The following is an 18,914-nucleotide window of genomic DNA, read 5'->3' as shown; positions in this document are numbered from 1 at the left end:
AACTTGTGATTCCTGCCAAAAGCTGCACGTTGGGAGAGAGCATATCACAAGGAGTGTGACCCCTCCATCCACTCCTTAGAGGTCAGACTCTTGACCCCCTCTCAGGGGTGTGTAACTGCTATTGACTTGTGTTAGTTTTCTAGATTAGCTGCAGGTTGCAACAATAGATTGATAACCTGACTCTATTTTTCTCACCTTTCTCCTGGTACACACACCTTAGTAAAGCAATTTACTAAATGCAGCTGTCCTCAGGAAGAAATTGCTCTTTCCTAGGCCACTCGCTAGATAAATATCAGGATGAAAGGGTGGAAGATGATGTAAACGCATTTTGAAATTTTTGAAAATTCAAGATTTCATCCTGATCAATTTCTAAACATGACATGTCTTCCTAGTTATGTAAAAATGCTTTTGTCGCTCTTGTAGGTCTGGATAAAAATAAAAAATGAATAGAAAAAACCTAAAAGTTTTATTACTTGACTGGGACACAGTGATTTTCTGACAATGCAGAAAAAACAAAACCCAGCCCCTGGGGGGCAGACAGGAGGTAGAGGGCATTAATGATCTTTGCTTGTCAGAACTGTTCCTGGAAGCTTTCCCCTCTTCCTGAAGGAAAACTCCCAGCGTTGCTTTCCCAAGCTGCTGTCAGGGCACTGAATTCGAACTGAGCCTACAACTGCACCTGGCAATGCTGACTATGAGACTACAGGGAATGGCCCTAGTTCCTGCACTTTCCACACAGAACACCTCCAGGTGTTGTCCACACTTGTGAGTCAACTGAACTGTGTGATGGGTAAGCAAAACTGTTTGGAACTAACTGCCTTCTGAAATCAAGAACTGAACTCAATTAATTGGACTGGACTGGGAACCCTAGATCAAGAGGATCCACGGCAGTAGGCCACACTGGGGGTCTTGTTAAACTGTACTGCCTGACTAACATATGTCCTGCTTAGAATACCCTTTTTTGCTAAACTCCTTTTTTCCAAGAGTACCACATGTACCCTCTGGGATTGTACTTCCTGTGTGTACACCCTATAATCACACTGCCTCAATCCCGGAAGGCTTTCATGTCAGCTTCAACTTACTGCCCAGAGTTGTGCTGTGCCTGAATTGATGCCTCAGGCCATGTAAAAAATGCTCAAAGAGAAAATGAAGGAGAAAGCCACGTGGCTTTCTAAGATAGACCTTTGGTTATCTTGGTTATCATGGTTAATAGGATTTAACTGACTAAATCCAGGACTCTTAAAAAGCGTAACTGAGATCAATATTGCAGGTTGGCCTCCCCTTGCTGCTTGGGTTCTTACAGTTTGTAATTTCAATATAAAGATGTTCTGGCCAAAGGCCAAGGGGGCTGACTGTAGAGAAAAAGAGTTAACATAGTGGGCCTGAGACTACTATCCTTAGAAAGCCTTGCTTGCAAGGTTGGCCTTTGGCCGGCCTCTGAAAAACTAGAATGGTCAGCAGTTCCCTAAAACCAAATCCATTGCTGTCGAGTCGATTCCAACTCATAGCCACCGTATAGGACAGAGAAGGACTGCCCCATAGGGTTTCTAAGGAGCAGCGGGTAGATTCAAACTGCCGACCTTTTGGTTGGCAGCCGATCTCTTAACCACTGTGCCACCAGGGCTCCAACAGTTCCCTCACTGATATAAAACTTTCCCAAAATGGTTTAAGAGTGGCTCACTGTGCCTAAACTGATGGTACAAACAATATGATTTATGCTGAACACCTCTCCTTCTGGGAATTCAAAATTTTTATGTATGTCAAACAGAGGCTGCCTATGTGACCAGTTCCCAGTAAAAACTCTGGGGATCGAGCCTCTAACAAGCTTCTCTGGTAGATAACATTTCACATATATTGCTACAACTTGTTGCTAGGGGAATTAAACTCATCTTTTCAGAGAGGACCCTGGAAGCCTGCACCTGGCTTCCCTCGGAATTCACCCCACACACCATGCACCTTTTCCCTTTAGTGACTTTGCTTTGTATTCTTTGCTGTAATAAATCATAGCCATAAGTATTATTACATGCGGACTCTTCTGAGTCCTTCTAAGGAATTACTGAACCTGGGCATGGCCTCGGGGACCCCTGTACACTAGTGATAATTTTAAACAGGTAAACAGACCAATCTAGGGCCATACATTCAATTTTGGTAGAGAAATACATCACCAAAATTTCCTTTATGTTAGTAAAAAGTTAGAATTAATGGATTACTTACGAAAACAGATCAAACCACTGCTGTTTTGTAACAGATTCCTGACGTAAAAGCTTCAAAACAATAGGACGCATGAAATCCCATTTGTCTTCAAACTGAAGAGAACCTTTATTCTTTAAAAAAAAAAAAAAAAAGAGAGAGAAGCTTAATTTAAATGCAGTTAAATAAAGAAAAAGTCCTGTAATTTCTATCCTTCAATAGCTAGAGAAATGCCACCAAGGTTTCCGCTAGAGAAATGCAGGGCTCAAAATTTAAAAGAATCATTTTCCCATAATGAAACCCCTATAAGCTTAACCTCATATCAAACAGCCACAGGAAAACCACTATTAAAGGAAAAAAATTAATTGTAGAAATGTGTGTAGTAAAAAATTTGGCTTTGACTAAAGAAAAGGTCTAGCCTTAGCCCTGAGCTTCTAGGAGATAATCTCTGAGCCCTTGGAATGTTATGCCTGATAGGAGTCTCAGTTTGCCTGGGGACCTTGGATCATACTGGATAGTCTTAACAATGTGATTTAGAGCAGGGGTTGGCTATACCTGTATAGTCTGAGGGCAGGTGCTGGCCATGCCAGAAAGACCAACAGTGTGACTTAGGGTAGGGGCTTTGGGTCACATGGTATCAGTCAACATACAAACTAAGATTAGCCATATGAACAATCTATCAGTCAAGACTATGTGATGAAGTCCCAACAAAACTCTGGATACCACAACTCCGGTGAGCTTCCCTAGTTGGCAGAACTTCATGCATATTGTTAAACATCAATGCTGGGAGTGTAAAGCATCTTGACTCCATGGGAGGAGAGAAAAAAAAAAGAAAAGGTTGCCATGAGTAGATTTCCAGTCATAGTGACCCTACAAGTGACCCTACAGGACAGAGAAGAACTGTCCCATAGGGTTTCCAAGGAGTGGCTGGTGGATTCGAACTGCTGACCTTTTGATTAGCAGCCAAATGCTTAACCATCACGCCACCAGGGCTCCATTCCATAAGGAAAAGAAAACAGAAAGTCTGTGTTTAGAACCCTCCTGGACTCTGCATTATGTGTCTCTTCCTTTGGCTGATCTTAATTTGTATCCTTTCCCTGCAGTAAGCAGTAACCATGAGTATAACAGGTTTCAGTCAATTCTAAAGGTCTTTCTAGAGAATTAACAAAACGAGAGTGTGGTTTTGGGACCTCCTGAACTTGCAGTATCAGAAGTGAAGATAGTTTTGTGTGGAGACTGTGCTCTCTTTGTAGTTGCCCTAAATGCTTCATAAAAAGTGTACTAAAAATCTACACCAGTGCTGAAAACAGAGGGAAAAAAAAGATGGAAAGAAATCCATCTCCTTTTTTAAAACTAACAAACTGTTGATACCAAACTGGTGAGAAAAGTACAAGAATTGGAAATTCTAGGCCATTCTTGCCAAGGCCATTCTTACCAGAGAACACAGATGCAAAAATCTTAAATATTAGCAAATCAAACGAGCAGTATATCAAAAGAATGATATCTCATAATCAGGCATGGCTTATCCAAGGAATGTGAAAGTGGTTCGACTTCAAGGAAAACATCGTAAAAGTTCATTACATTACCAAACACACCCACACGCACACTCCCCGTCTGTGTTAGTCATTAGTACAGCTCACACACACGCACACTCCCCGTCTGTGCTAGTCATTAGTACAGCTCACACACACGCACACTCCCCGTCTGTGTTAGTCATTAGTACAGCTCACACACACGCACACTCCCCGTCTGTGCTAGTCATTAGTACAGCTCACTCACACGCACACTCCCCGTCTGTGTTAGTCATTAGTACAGCTCACACACAAGCACACTCCCCGTCTGTGTTAGTCATTAGTACAGCTCACACACACGCACACTCCCCGTCTGTGCTAGTCATTAGTACAGCTCACTCACACGCACACTCCCCGTCTGTGTTAGTCATTAGTACAGCTCACACACACGAACACTCCCCGTCTGTTAGTCATTAGCACAGCTCACACACATGCACACTCCCCGTCTGTGTTAGTCATTAGTACAGCTCACACACACGCACACTCCCCGTCTGTGTTAGTCATTAGTACAGCTCACACACACGCACACTCCCCGTCTGTTAGTCATTAGTACAGCTCACACACACACACACACTCCCCATCTGTGTTAGTCATTAGTACAGCTCACACACACGCACACTCCCCGTCTGTGTTAGTCATTAGTACAGCTCACCAAGTATTTCTGGTTTTAGTTCCCTTCAGCACCTGCTAGGATTGCACTTCTCTGCCCTGTTTCAAGTTAAGTGTGGCCATGTGTCTTGGTTAGCCCAATAAATTTCAATAAAAAACAATATACTAAAAACTAATATACCAGCACCAAATACCCCTATGAAACTCATTATTATTTTTATTATACGAATGTCATTGAAGATGTTGCTCACTCACTTGTATCAGAGGTTCTTAATCTGACCTTCATGGACTAACTGTATGGAGTCTGTGAATTCCCTGAAATTATATCCCAGAAGCAGTTTCCAAATACATGGTCTGACAACAATCAAAATCACTGGGGTGCTGATAATACACAAGATTTGTAAAACCTACCTCAGATCTACTGAACCAGAATCTGCCTGGGGATAAGTTCAGAATCCTCACATTTAACAAATTCATGACAAAAGTCCATAAAATGTTAGAGGGTCTATGACCCCAAAAAAGTTAAGAACCACTGATGAACACTGTACTCTAGTAAAAGCAAGTCATGTTTCTTACATACACAAACACAGATGATCCTAAAAGTTACTATACTGTCTGTAAGTAACTTACCCCAGGTGGCTACTTTTATCACATACTATTACTATAAGGATCCATGGGAGATACTCACTCAAATCTCAGCATCAGGATTAGCTGTGCTTCTCCCCCGAACAACTAGTTTATTTTTACCTTATGGACTTCAGGTAACTTTGCTTTCCTCTTAGTGATGGCTAATGAGAAATTCAGAGCCGTATTTGTATACCTTGTGTACTAACCTTATGCCTCGCTTCATATTATTTTTCTACTGTTATTATTTTCCCATAATCCTCAATGCTTCATTTACTCTTCCTTCTGGGGAAAGGGTGTGCAAATAACAAATATTAAAGAACCATGGAAAGAACATACAAGCCTTTTCTCTTCTAGACTATCACATGGAGAATCGTAATATCCCCTTAACAAGAAGGCACTTTCTAATTTCAATTAGGTCTATTTCCAAAAGCATTTTTGGCAATTTATAAAACTACATGTAATATGTTTTGTTGTTACGTGTCATTGAGTTGATTTCGACTCATAGCAACTCCATGTGACAGAGCAGAACTGCTCCATAGGGTTTACTGTGCTGTAATCTTTACGGGAGCAGATAATCAGGTCTTTCTCCCATGAAGCTGCTGGGTAGGTGCTACCTTTCAGTCAGCAGTTGAACACTTAACCAGCTACACCACCAGGACTCCTAAGTGTAGATTCCTCCTCTAAGTAACAGTGGAAACTCTTTCTTTAGTAAATCTTATGTTTCTTTCATTAAACAGGAGAACCAAATTCTATCTCCTGATTTTCGCCATACCTATCTGGATTTCAAAGCCTAACCAGAATTTAATTTATCTCAAGTACATGGTAACACTGTACCTTTTTTATTTTTTTAAATATAATATAAACCCTTAAAAATCAAAAAGGTGCAGAGTTACCATGTACTTGAGATAAATCCTGGTTAAGCTTTGAAAGCTTCAGATAGCTACGGCAAAAAAACAGGAAACAAAATCTGGTTCTCCTGCTTGATGAAAATAAGATTACCTAAAGAAAAATTTTCCCCTATTACTCAGTAAAAGGAGTAATTTAATACTAAATGTTTTCTACCAAAATTTTATAACAGATTCCAAAAAATCTTACATACACAAACACGTTTGATCCTGTTGGGTATATGTGATAGGGCTCCAGAAAGCTCATTTTTGATTGCTTCAATTTTCTCAATGGTACTGGCATTTTGAGAGAAAGATGTGAAACAGACATTTTAAAAAGTGGAAGAACAGATAACTAGGGAAGCACAGTATGACTGGGCTCAGCTGTAGTTTGGGAACATGAATTTAAGGTGAAAATAGTCAGCATAATTGTCTTTTTTCAACTGATATGCAGCCTCACAGGTGCTGGCTCTGAAAGGTGGAGAGATGGATTTAATAAAGGTTGTGGTTTTGCCAAGCTAAACAAGATGGGGAAAGGGAGTCAACGGATATTCAAGAGAATGATTATAATGACTGAATGGATAATTTATACTGGGTAAGAGGGAGACAAGTGACATCAAGAAGAGAAACAGAGATTCCTGCTTCCAACGCTGATGGAATAAAAGAAACCAGATTTCCCCTTCTGCCTTAAACAGTTAGAAAACCAACAGGTATCATTGAACGGCAATTCTGGAAAAAAAGGAAAACAAATGAGGTGAGTCCTAGGAATGCCCAAGCAAACTGTCTGAAGAATTTCCAGGCCTCATCACAAGAAGAGGACACCTAAACAGCACCTAGTCGTCTCACTCTCACCAAGTTGAGGGGACACAGTTTGAAGTTTGGGGAAGCCAAAAGTAATCAGAATTTCTGGCACAGAGTACCAGAGAAGTTGCATAGAGGCGGAGCTCTAGAGATTTGCAGAAGGGTCCCCTTAAGTCTTTGGCTGAGTATTGACCTACACATGTGTGTTAGAAAACTATCTGAGGCCGAGGAAATAACCATTGGAAAGAAGTAGGCAAAACAGTCATCATAGCTCACACGGGGCTAGGAGTAGTTCACATTCCCACCAGCCAGAGTGGAAACACTCACCGATACACTAGGCAATGGGCAGAGTCCTTCAGAAGTGGAGCCAAAGTAGCCCTACTATAAGTGCAGTTCTGGACCTACACTAATAAAACTAAAAAGCAAGCTTCACAAGAATCAAACTGATTCTAAGTAACTTCATCCCAGCCAAAACCAAAATATTTCAAGAAAATTTTTTAAAATCCAGCTCTAGAAACGTAATTCACAATGTCTGGCATCCAATCAAAACAATTGCCAAGCAAGAAAAAAAAAAAACGAAAAATATCCATTACCAAAATAAAAATCTACCAATAGAAACTGACCCAGAAATGACCCAGATGTTAAAGATTTAGTAAAGGAAGATGCTAAATCAGGTGTTATAAATATATTCTTCATGTCCAAGAAGGCAGAGAAAGTATGAACACAATGAAGATGGAAATGAAAAATTAAAAAAAAAAAAAAAAAGGAACAGAGTTACCGCTGAGCTGTGGGACAACATCAAGTAACCTAACCTACATATAATTAGAGTCAAGGAGTGAGGGGAATATTGAAGAAATGAAGGCCAAAATGTTTCCTAATTTGATGAAATGTTCACCTTCTCCTCACGTATCCACTATCTTTTTACCCAATATTTTGCATTTATGACAGCAGTAAAAAATTTACTATCCAATTATTTTCTGCATTAATGACAGATGTCTGCTAGTAATGAACCTCAAGATGCGAGGCAAGACGACACTGGCTGTGATGGTTAAGGATATGTCAACTCGGATGGGCCATGATTCTCAGTGGTTTAATGGTTATGTAATGATATAATTTGGCATTTACGTAATGACGCAGTAGTTCTCCATTTTGTGGTCTCATGTGGTCATCCTCCATTTTTGCATAAAAATGATTTTGCATAATGACCTGGTCTTTGAAACCTAACCATGTTGATAAGTGAGGAAAGGATGTATAAACCCACAGATACAACACATTAAATAAAAAAGTATTTAGTAGAGTTAAATCATTGCAATCAGGGCACTACAGAGAGTGACTCAGAAAGACAGGAGGTAGTAATGCAAGTAGGATGCATGAAATTGTGAAATTACGGAAGGGTACCACTTAACAAAAACTTCTCATTCTATTTTTATTGCTTTTGTTTGATCATTCCATTGCAACATTGTGTTTTACTAGGTATTTCATTGAAAGTATATGATATTTTGGCTGATTTTGGGTTACACAGGCCAACAAATTTTGTACATGTGATATCTGTTTTTCAGAAATGAACTTCCCTTTTGTTTACTCTGAAATAGTTTCCTTTAGCAGAAAAACGAAAAAGGATCCGTACCTAACACCATACATAAAAACTAACTCAAAATCAAAGACCTAAAAGTAAAAATTGAAACTATAAAGTTCCTAGAAGATAATATAGGGACAAAACTATGAGACCTATTTATTTTCCAGTAAAATAATACTAAGCACAACTACAAATGCATGAGCTACAGAAGACAAATTACATAACTGGGTCCTCCTAAAAATTAAATACTTATGCTCATCAAAAAAGTAAAAAGACTTTATAAAAAGAGAGAGAACCTACAGATTGGGAAAAAAATCGTTGGGACTGATACATCTGATACAGGTCTCATCTCAAAAATCTATAGAAAACATCAACAATTCAACAACAAAAAGACAATCCAATTAAAAATGGGTAAAGGAAAAAAAACGGTTTCCTTAAACTTTCCATGCGTAGATGCAAAATTCTAGTATCAGTAAATAAGTTTTGAGTTTTGCTATCATACCCTCTATTACTTAACTTCAGAGTCCCTGGGTGGTGCACATGGTTAACACAATAGAGGGCTAAGCAAAAGGATGGGGGTTCAAATCCCTCAGGGGTGCCCTGGAATAAATGCCTGGCAATCCACTTCCCAAAAAATCAGCCATTGACTACCCTATGGAGCACAGTTCTACTCTGAAACACATGGGGTCACTATGAGTTGAAATCGACTAGATAGCAACTGCCTTTTTTTCTTGTAATTGCTTAAATTCAGTAGAGATGTGTAAATCACTGAATCATTTTGATCATTTTACCTTATAACATTTGACAGCTAATTATATGTCAGCTGCTGTTCTAAATAACTTACAAGTATTAGTTCATTTAATCTTTACAACTACCCTATGAGTTAGCTGGGTTAGGTATTATTCCCATTTCATAGATATAAAAAAACTACACTATAACCTGTCAGGTTAACTTAGGTGGTTTTCTTAAGGTAATCTGTGCTAAGTGGAAGAGCAAGGATTTAAACCCAAGCAGTTTAGCTCTGTTAAAGGCACTTTTTAAATTTCTTTTTTTTTGCTTTAGATGAAGGATTACAGAGCAAATTAGTTTATCACTAAACAATTAATACACAATGTTTTGTGACAACCCCACAACATGTCTACACTTTCCCCTTCTGAAACCTGGGTTCCCCATTACCAGCTTTCCTGTCCCCTCCTGCCTTCTCATCCTTGCCCCTAGGCTGGTGTGCCCATTTAGTCTTGTTTTGTATTATTGGCCTGTCTATTCTTTGGTTGAAAGATGAACCTCGAAAGTGACTTCAATACAGAGTTAAAAGGGTGTCCAGGGACATAAACTCAGGGTTTCTCCAGTATCTGTCAGACTAGTAAGTCTGGTCTTTTTTTCTGTGTGAGTTAGAATTTTGTTCTACATTTCCTCCAGCTCTGTCTGGGACCCTCTGTTGTGATCCCTGTCAGAGCAGTGTCAGTGGTGGTAGCCGGGAACCACCTAGCTGTGCAAGCCTCAGTCTGGCGGAGGCTGTGGTAGTTGTGGTCCATTAGTCCTTTGGACTAATCTTTCCCTTGTGTCATGGGTTTTCTTCATTCTCCCTTGCTTCAGATGGGGTGAGACCTGCAGAGTATCTTAGATGGCCACTGACAAGCTTTTAAGATCCCAGATACCACTCTCCAGTGTAGGATATAGAACATTTTCTTTAAAACTATATTATGCCAGTTGAGCTAGATGTTCCCTGAGACCATGGTTCTCAGCCCAGTAATTTGGTCCCTCAAGCAGTTTGAATGTGTCTATGGAGCTTCCATGATCTTGCCTTGGTCAAGTTGTGCTGGTTTCCCCAATATTGTGAACTGTCTTACCCTTCACCAAAGGTACCACTTATCTATTGTCCGGTTAGTGTTTTTCCCTCCCCAACCCTCCCTTCCAATCTGGGCATCCAAATTGGTAAGAAAGAAGTAAAACTGTCCCTATTTGCGGATGTTATGATACTATACATAAAAAAAAACCCAAAAGACCCCACAAGAAAACTACTAGAACTAATAGAAAGATTCGGCAGATTAGCAAGATACAAGATAAACATAACAAAATCAGTTGGATTCCTACACACCAATAAAGAAAACTATGAAAAGATAATCAGGAAAGCAATACCATTTATAATAGCCCCTTAAAAAACAAATACTTAAGAATAAATCTAATCAGGAATGCAAAAGACCTATACAAAGAAAACTACAAAAGACTACAGCAAGAAACCAAAAGAGACCTACGTAAATGGGAAAATATACCATGCTCGGGGATAGGTAGACTCAACATTGTGACAATGTCAATTCCACCCAAAGCAATCTAAAAGTACAACACAATCTCAATCCAAATACCAACAGTATTCTTTAACAAGATAGAAAAACTAACGATTAAATTTATATGGAAAGGAAAGAGGCTCTGGATAAGTAAAACACTACTGAGAAGAATAACAAATTAGGAGGACTCACACTACCTGACCTCAGAACCCACTACAGAGTTACAGTAGTCAAAACACCCTGGTGCTGGTACAAAGACAGACACACTGACCAATGGAACAGAATCGAGAACCCAGATGTAAATCTATCCACCTACAGTCATCTGATCTTCAATAAAGGCCCAAAGTCCATCAAATGGGGAAAAGACTGTCTTTGTAACAAACGGTATTGGCAACACTGGATGTCCACCTGTAAAAAAGTAAACAGGACCTATACCTCACACCGTACACAAAAACTAATTCGAAATGAATCAAAGACCAGAGGCGGGACCAAGATGGCAAACTACCCAGTAGCTTCCACCAATCCCTCTTACAACAAAGACCCAAAAAAACAAGTGAATCAATTATACATATGACAAGATAGAAACTCTGAGCATCAAAGGCAAAGTTAAGGAATCGGAGCGACGGGGGAGGAAGAGACGGGGCAGAAGCAGCAACGAGTTGCTGAGCCTGCGCAGCACCTCAGCTCCAATTCCTTGGCGCCATTCTTTGGCATGACTGCAGCGGGGCTGATGGTAGTTTCCCTGAGACACAGAAGCTTCAGCAAAAGAAGACAAGCAGAGTGGTGCACCCCTGACTCTGTGGTGTGTCTACAACAGGGCTGGCTGCAGTATTTAGGAAGTGCCTGCTTCAGTGAAAGAAGGCAACTGAAGTGTCTGGCACCCTGACTCCCTGGTGTGATGGCCATGGGACTGGCTGTGGAGTTCAGGACACAGCTGCTTCAGCGAAAGAAGGCAAGTGCAGATGCAGCCCTAACCCCTGGGGCCAATCTCAGCAGGGAACCAGCCAGGGCACACAGGCTACACACACCTCTGGAATCTGAGATAAAACAGCGCTCCCAACACAAGGTAAGTGATATTGTCTAATTTGCCATGCATGGCTCTAATAGCTCCTTCTTTTGAAAGAACTTTCTCCTATCTATCTGATCCCTACCCCCTCTGCCCCAGCTGGCTTCATTAACAGTTGATTTATCTGGGCCTGAGATAGAACCTGCTGTGCTTTCTGAGCTATTCTGCTGGCCTAGGAGAAGGAACAAATTAACAAACGGGGGGTGGGGGGGAATACTCTGCAGACTTCCCTAATCTGGAAAATCAGAGCAGAAGCGGCTCCAGGCCAGGCATAAGCGATCCGCACTTTGTCTCTCACAATTACATGGATCCAGGTGGCTATTATATTACAGGGACAGATCTGTTTGAGATCTGACTGTAATTGTTTCAGCTGTGTGGTGGAGAGGCAGATTTTGGAGGTCTGATACCACTCTGCCTAGTAACCAGGGCCTTCACCTACCATAGGCCTGAGGACTGGAGGCTCCATTCACGACACATAGCCACATGCGAAAGGATAGTGGTGCCTACCAGTCCTTACTGGTATAAGCACTGGATGCCTAAGGTACACCGGCAAAGCCTACCCACCAGAGCGCTATAAAGAACAGAGGCTCTCCTTCCTCACTGACACTTGGGGGAAGGCTGTCAGCCCCCTGCCTTCCTCAGAGTGTGACCCCCTGCCGCTACCAGAAACCAGTGCACACACCCATTACCACTGCTCCTCTATGATAGTAGGTGAGAGCCTACATCACACACTAGGTGACCGGCTATCAGGACACCCGAGCTGAAACTATACAAGAACAGTGAATGGAGGGCGGAGCCAAGATGGCGGACTAGGCAGACGCTACCTCGGATCCCTCTTACAACAAAGACACGGAAAAACAAGTGAATCGATCACATACATAACAATCTACGAACCCTGAACAACAAACACAGATTTAGAGACGGAGAACGAACTAATACGGGGAAGCAGCGATTGTTTCCAGAGCCTGGAGCCAGCGTACCAGTCAGGTACGGCACAAGCACAGAGACCTGCTCCACCCTCCTGAACTAACCCCAGGAGGGGGACCAGCCGGTTCCACGGGCGGCGTGGGACGCAGCCGGTAGGAGAAGTCCCCGGGAGGCAGTGACTGGTCTTGGAGCAGAAAGAGCAGCATCCGAGCCCGGGAACCGTCCCGCAGGGATTTGGACTGGACGCAGGTACGCCATAAACACGGAGAGTTGCTCCACCCCACTGAACTAACCCCGGGAAGGGGACCAGCCGGGTCGCGCGGGTGGCGTGGGACGCAGCCGCTAGGAGAAGTCCCCGGGAGGCAGCGACTGGTATTGGAGCGGGGAGAACAGCGTCCCAGCCGGGACACTCAGTCACGGCACAAGCACGGGGACCTGCTCCACCCATCTGAACTAACCCCGGGAGGAGGCCCAACTAGTTCTCGGGGGCGGCATGGCCACGCAGCTGGAGGGACGAGAAGTCCCCGGGAGGCAGCGACTGATTTTGGAGTCGAGAGTGCACCGTCCCAGTAGGGGAGCCTTGACGCTGGGCGTGGGGCTGGAAGCGGAGGATCTGACCATGACTCCAGCGGGCCAGACCCCCTGGGGGCAATCTCCACACAGCCAGCACACATAGGCGACACGCCCGCGGGAATCTCAGATATAATAGTCATTCCAAGCAAGACAAGCAACTCTGGCTATATTCTGAGGTGCTACTCTCCTATCTCTCTGTTCCCTCCCCCACCCTCCCCAGGCGGCTTCATTAACATCTGAATAGCCTGAGCCAGAGGGAGAACTCTGATAGGGATCTGACTGCAGTTTTTTTTTAGCGGATTTTCTGGAAAAACTAGTTTCCCAGTGATGGCTCGGAGACAACAATCCATATCAAACCACTTAAAGAAGCAGACCATGACAGCTTCTCCAACCCCCCAAACAAAAGAATCAAAATCTTTCCCAAATGAAGATACAATCTTGGAATTATCAGATACAGAATATAAAAAACTAATTTACAGAATGCTTAATGATATCACAAATGAAATTAGGATAACTGCAGAAAAAGCCAAGGAACACACTGATAAAACTGTTGAAGAACTCAAAAAGATTATTCAAGAACATAGTGGAAAAATTAATAAGTTGCAAGAATCCATAGAGAGACAACATGTAGAAATCCAAAAGATTAACAATAAAATAACAGAATTAGACAACGCACTAGGAAGTCAGAGGAGCAGACTCGAGCAATTAGAATGCAGACTGGGACATCTGGAGGACCAGGGAATCAACACCAACATAGCTGAAAAAAAGTCGGATAAAAGAATTAAAAAAAATGAAGAAACCCTAAGAATTATGTGGGACCCTATCAAGAAGGATAACCTGCGGGTGATTGGAGTCCCAGAACAGGGAGGGGGGACAGAAAACACAGAGAAAATAGTTGAAGAACTCCTGACACAAAACTTCCCTGACATCATGAAAGACGAAAGGATAGCTATCCAAGATGCTCATCGAACCCCATTTAAGATTGATCCAAAAAGAAAAACACCAAGACATATTATCATCAAACTCACCAAAACCAAAGATAAACAGAAAATTTTAAAAGCAGCCAGGGAGAAAAGAAAGGTTTCCTTCAAGGGAGAATCAATAAGAATATGTTCTGACTACTCAGCAGAAACCATGCAGGCAAGAAGGGAATGGGACGACATATACAGAACACTGAAGGAGAAAAACTGCCAGCCAAGGATCATATATCCAGCAAAACTCTCTCTGAAATATGAAGGCGAAATTAAGATATTTACAGACAAACACAAGTTTAGAGAATTTGCAAAAACCAAACCAAAGCTACAAGAAATACTAAAGGATATTGTTTGGTCAGAGAACCAATAATATCAGATATCAGCACAACACAAGGTCACAAAACAGAACGTCCTGATATCAACTCAAATAGGGAAATCACAAAAACAAACAAATTAAGATTAATTAAAAAATAAAAATACACATAACAGGGAATCATGGAAGTCAATAGGTAAAAGATCACAATAATCAAAAAGAGGGACTAAATACAGGAGGCATTGAACTGCCATATGGAGAGTGATACAAGGCGATATAGAACAATACAAGTTAGGTTTTTACTTAGAAAAATAGGGGTAAATAATAAGGTAACCACAAAAAGGTATAACAACTCTATAACTCAAGATAAAAACCAAGAAAAACGTAACGACTCAACTAACATAAAGTCAAGCACTATGAAAATGAGGATCTCACAATTTACTAAGAAAAACGCCTCAGCACAAAAAAGTATGTGGAAAAATGAAATTGTCAACAACACACATAAAAAGGCATCAAAATGACAGCACTAAAAACTTATTTATCTATAATTACCCTGAATGTAAATGGACAAAATGCACCAATAAAGAGACAGAGAGTCACAGACTGGATAAAGAAACACGATCCATCTATATGCTGCCTACAAGAGACACACCTTAGACTTAGAGACACAAACAAACTAAAACTCAAAGGATGGAAAAAAGTATATCAAGCAAACAACAAGCAAAAAAGAAGAGGAGTAGCAATATTAATTTCTGACAAAATAGACTTTAGACTTAAATCCACCACAAAGGATAAAGAAGGACACTATATAATGATAAAAGGGACAATTGATCAGGAAGACATAACCATATTAAATATTTATGCACCCAATGACAGGGCTGCAAGATACATAAATCAAATTTTAACAGAATTGAAAAGCGAGATAGATACCTCCACAATTATAGTAGGAGACTTCAACACACCACTTTCGGAGAAGGACAGGACATCCAGTAAGAAGCTCAACAGAGACACGGAAGATCTAATTACAACAATCAACCAACTTGACCTCATTGACTTATACAGAACTCTCCACCCAACTGCTGCAAAATATACTTTTTTTTCTAGTGCACATGGAACATTCTCTAGAATAGACCACATATTAGGTCATAAAAAAAACCTTTGCAGAGTCCAAAACATCGAAATATTACAAAGCATCTTCTCAGACCACAAGGCAATAAAACTAGAGAGCAATAACAGAAAAACTAGGGAAAAGAAATCAAATACTTGGAAAATGAACAATACCCTCCTGAAAAAAGACTGGGTTATAGAAGACATCAAGGAGGGAATAAGGAAATTCATAGAAAGCAACGAGAATGAAAATAATTCCTATCAAAACCTCTGGGACACAGCAAAAGCAGTGCTCAGAGGCCAATTTATATCAATAAATGCACACATACAAAAAGAAGAAAGAGCCAAAATCAGAGAACTGTCCCTACAACTTGAACAAATAGAAAGTGAGCAACAAAAGAATCCATCAGGCACCAGAAGAAAACAAATAATAAAAATTAGAGCTGAACTAAATGAATTAGAGAACAGAAAAACAATCGAAAGAATTAACAATGCCAAAAGCTGGTTCTTTGAAAAAATTAACAAAATTGATAAACCATTGGCTAGACTGACTAAAGAAATACAGGAAAGGAAACAAATAACCCGAATAAGAAATGAGAAGGACCACATCACAACAGAACCAAATGAAATTAAAAGAATCATTTCAGATTATTATGAAAAACTGTACTCTAACAAATTTGAAAACCTAGAAGAAATGGATGAATTCCTGGAAAAACACTACCTACCTAAACTAACACATTCAGAAGTAGAACAACTAAATAGACCCATAACAAAAAAAGAGATTGAAACGGTAATCAAAAAACTCCCAACAAAAAAAAGCCCTGGCCCGGACGGCTTCACTGCAGAGTTCTACCAAACTTTCAGAGAAGAGTTAACACCACTACTACTAAAGGTATTCCAAAGCATAGAAAATGACGGAATACTACCCAACTCATTCTATGAAGCCACCATCTCCCTGATACCAAAACCAGGTAAAGACATTACAAAAAAAGAAAATTACAGACCTATATCCCTCATGAACATTGATGCAAAAATCCTCAACAAAATTCTAGCCAATAGAATCCAACAACACATCAAAAAAATAATTCACCCTGATCAAGTGGGATTTATACCAGGTATGCAAGGCTGGTTTAATATCAGAAAAACCATTAATGTAATCCATCACATAAATAAAACAAAAGACAAAAACCACATGATCTTCTCAATTGATGCAGAAAAGGCATTTGACAAAGTCCAACACCCATTCATGATAAAAACTCTTACCAAAATAGGAATTGAAGGTAAATTCCTCAACATAATAAAGGGCATCTATGCAAAGCCAACAGCCAATATCACTCTAAATGGAGAGAACCTGAAAGCATTTCCCTTGAGAACGGGAACTAGACAAGGATGCCCTTTATCACTGCTGTTATCCAACATCGTGTTGGAAGTCTTAGCCAGGGCAATTAGGCTAGACAAAGAAATAAAAGGTATCCGGATTGGCAAGAAACAAGTAAAGTTATCAGTATTTGCAGATGACATGATTATATACACAGAAAACCCTAAGGAATCCTCCAGAAAACTACTGAAACTAATAGAAGAGTTTGGCAGAGTCTCAGGTTATAAAATAAACATACAAAAATCACTTGGATTCCTCTACATCAACAAAAAGAACACCGAAGAGGAAATCACCAAATCAATACCATTCACAGTAGCCCCCAAGAAGATAAGATACTTAGGAATAAATCTTACCAAGGATGTAAAAGACCTATACAAAGAAAACTACAAAGCTCTACTACAAGAAATTCAAAAGGACATACTTAAGTGGAAAAACATACCTTGCTCATGGATAGGAAGACTTAACATAGTAAAAATGTCTATTCTACCAAAAGCCATCTATACATTTAACGCACTTCCGATCCAAATTCCAATGTCATATTTTAAGGGGATAGAGAAACAAATCACCAATTTCATATGGAAGGGAAAGAAGCCCCAGATAAGCAAAGCACTACTGAAAAAGAAGAAGAAAGTGGGAGGCCTCACCTTACCTGACTTCAGAACCTATTATACAGCCACAGTAGTCAAAACAGCCTGGTATTGGTACAACAGCAGACACATAGACCAATGGAACAGAACTGAGAACCCAGACATAGATCCATCCACGTATGAGCAGCTGATATTTGACAAAGGACCAGTGTCAATTAACTGGGGAAAAGATAGCCTTTTTAACAAATGGTGCTGGCATAACTGGATATCCATTTGCAAAAAAATGAAACAGGACCCATACCTCACACCAAGCACAAAAACTAACTCCAAGTGGATCAAAGACCTAAACATAAAGACTAAAACGATAAAGATCATGGAAGAAAAAATTGGGACAACCCTAGGAGCCCTAATACAAGGTATAAACAGAATACAAAACATTACCAAAAATGATGAAGAGAAACCAGATAACTGGGAGCTCCTAAAAATCAAACACCTATGCTCATCTAAAGACTTCACCAAAAGAGTAAAAAGACCACCTACAGATTGGGAAAGAATTTTCAGCTATGACATCTCCGACCAGCGCCTGATCTCTAAAATCTACATGATTCTGTCAAAACTCAACCACAAAAAGACAAACAACCCAATCAAGAAGTGGGCAAAGGATATGAACACACATTTCACTAAAGAAGATATTCAGGCAGCCAACAGATACATGAGAAAATGCTCCCGATCATTAGCCATTAGAGAAATGCAAATTAAAACTACGATGAGATTCCATCTCACACCAGCAAGGCTGGCATTAATCCAAAAAACACAAAATAATAAATGTTGGAGAGGCTGCGGAGAGATTGGAACTCTCATACACTGCTGGTGGGAATGTAAAATGGTACAACCACTTTGGAAATCTATCTGGCGTTATCTTAAACAGTTAGAAATAGAACTACCATACAACCCAGAAATCCCACTCCTACGAATATACCCTAGAGATACAAGAGCCTTCATACAAACAGATATATGCACACCCATGTTTATTGCAGCTCTGTTTACAATAGCAAAAAGTTGGAAGCAACCAAGGTGTCCATCAACGGATGAATGGGTAAATAAATTGTGGTATATTCACACAATGGAATACTACGCATCGATAAAGAACAGTGACGAATCTCTGAAACATTTCATAACATGGAGGAACCTGGAAGGCATTATGCTGAGTGAAATTAGTCAGAGGCAAAAGGACAAATATTGTATAAGACCACTATTATAAGATCTTGAGAAATAGTAAACCTGAGAAGAACACATACTTTTGTGGTTACGAGGGGGGGAGGGAGGGAGGGTGGGAAAGGGTTTTTTATTGATTAATCAGTAGATAAGAACTGCTTTAGGTGAAGGGAAAGACAACACTCAATACATGGAAGGTAAGCTCAATTGGACTGGACCAAAAGCAAAGAA

At 40.5% G+C, this 18,914-nt stretch overlaps 1 protein-coding gene across 3 annotated transcripts in view; it reads right to left on the bottom strand.

Annotated features, from left to right (window-relative positions):
* CUL5 (cullin 5) overlaps positions 1–18,914 on the bottom strand; it is a 127,666-nt gene that overhangs the window by 76,554 nt on the left and 32,198 nt on the right. For 2 of the 3 annotated variants that reach the window (XM_010595436.3, XM_064288891.1), the window contains exon 2: positions 2,215–2,324. In XM_010595436.3, the coding sequence (XP_010593738.1) occupies positions 2,215–2,324 (110 nt within the window). Of the gene's footprint in view, positions 1–2,214; positions 2,325–5,203; positions 5,280–18,914 lie in introns of all 3 variants that reach the window. The other variant, XM_010595437.3, reaches the window with a different exon arrangement.

The sequence above is a fragment of the Loxodonta africana genome, chromosome 7 (genome assembly GCF_030014295.1).
Source record: "Loxodonta africana isolate mLoxAfr1 chromosome 7, mLoxAfr1.hap2, whole genome shotgun sequence".
Lineage (NCBI taxonomy): Eukaryota > Metazoa > Chordata > Mammalia > Proboscidea > Elephantidae > Loxodonta > Loxodonta africana.
The sequence above is the reverse complement of the archived record's forward strand: the minus strand, read 5'-3'. Positions and strand labels throughout refer to the sequence as shown.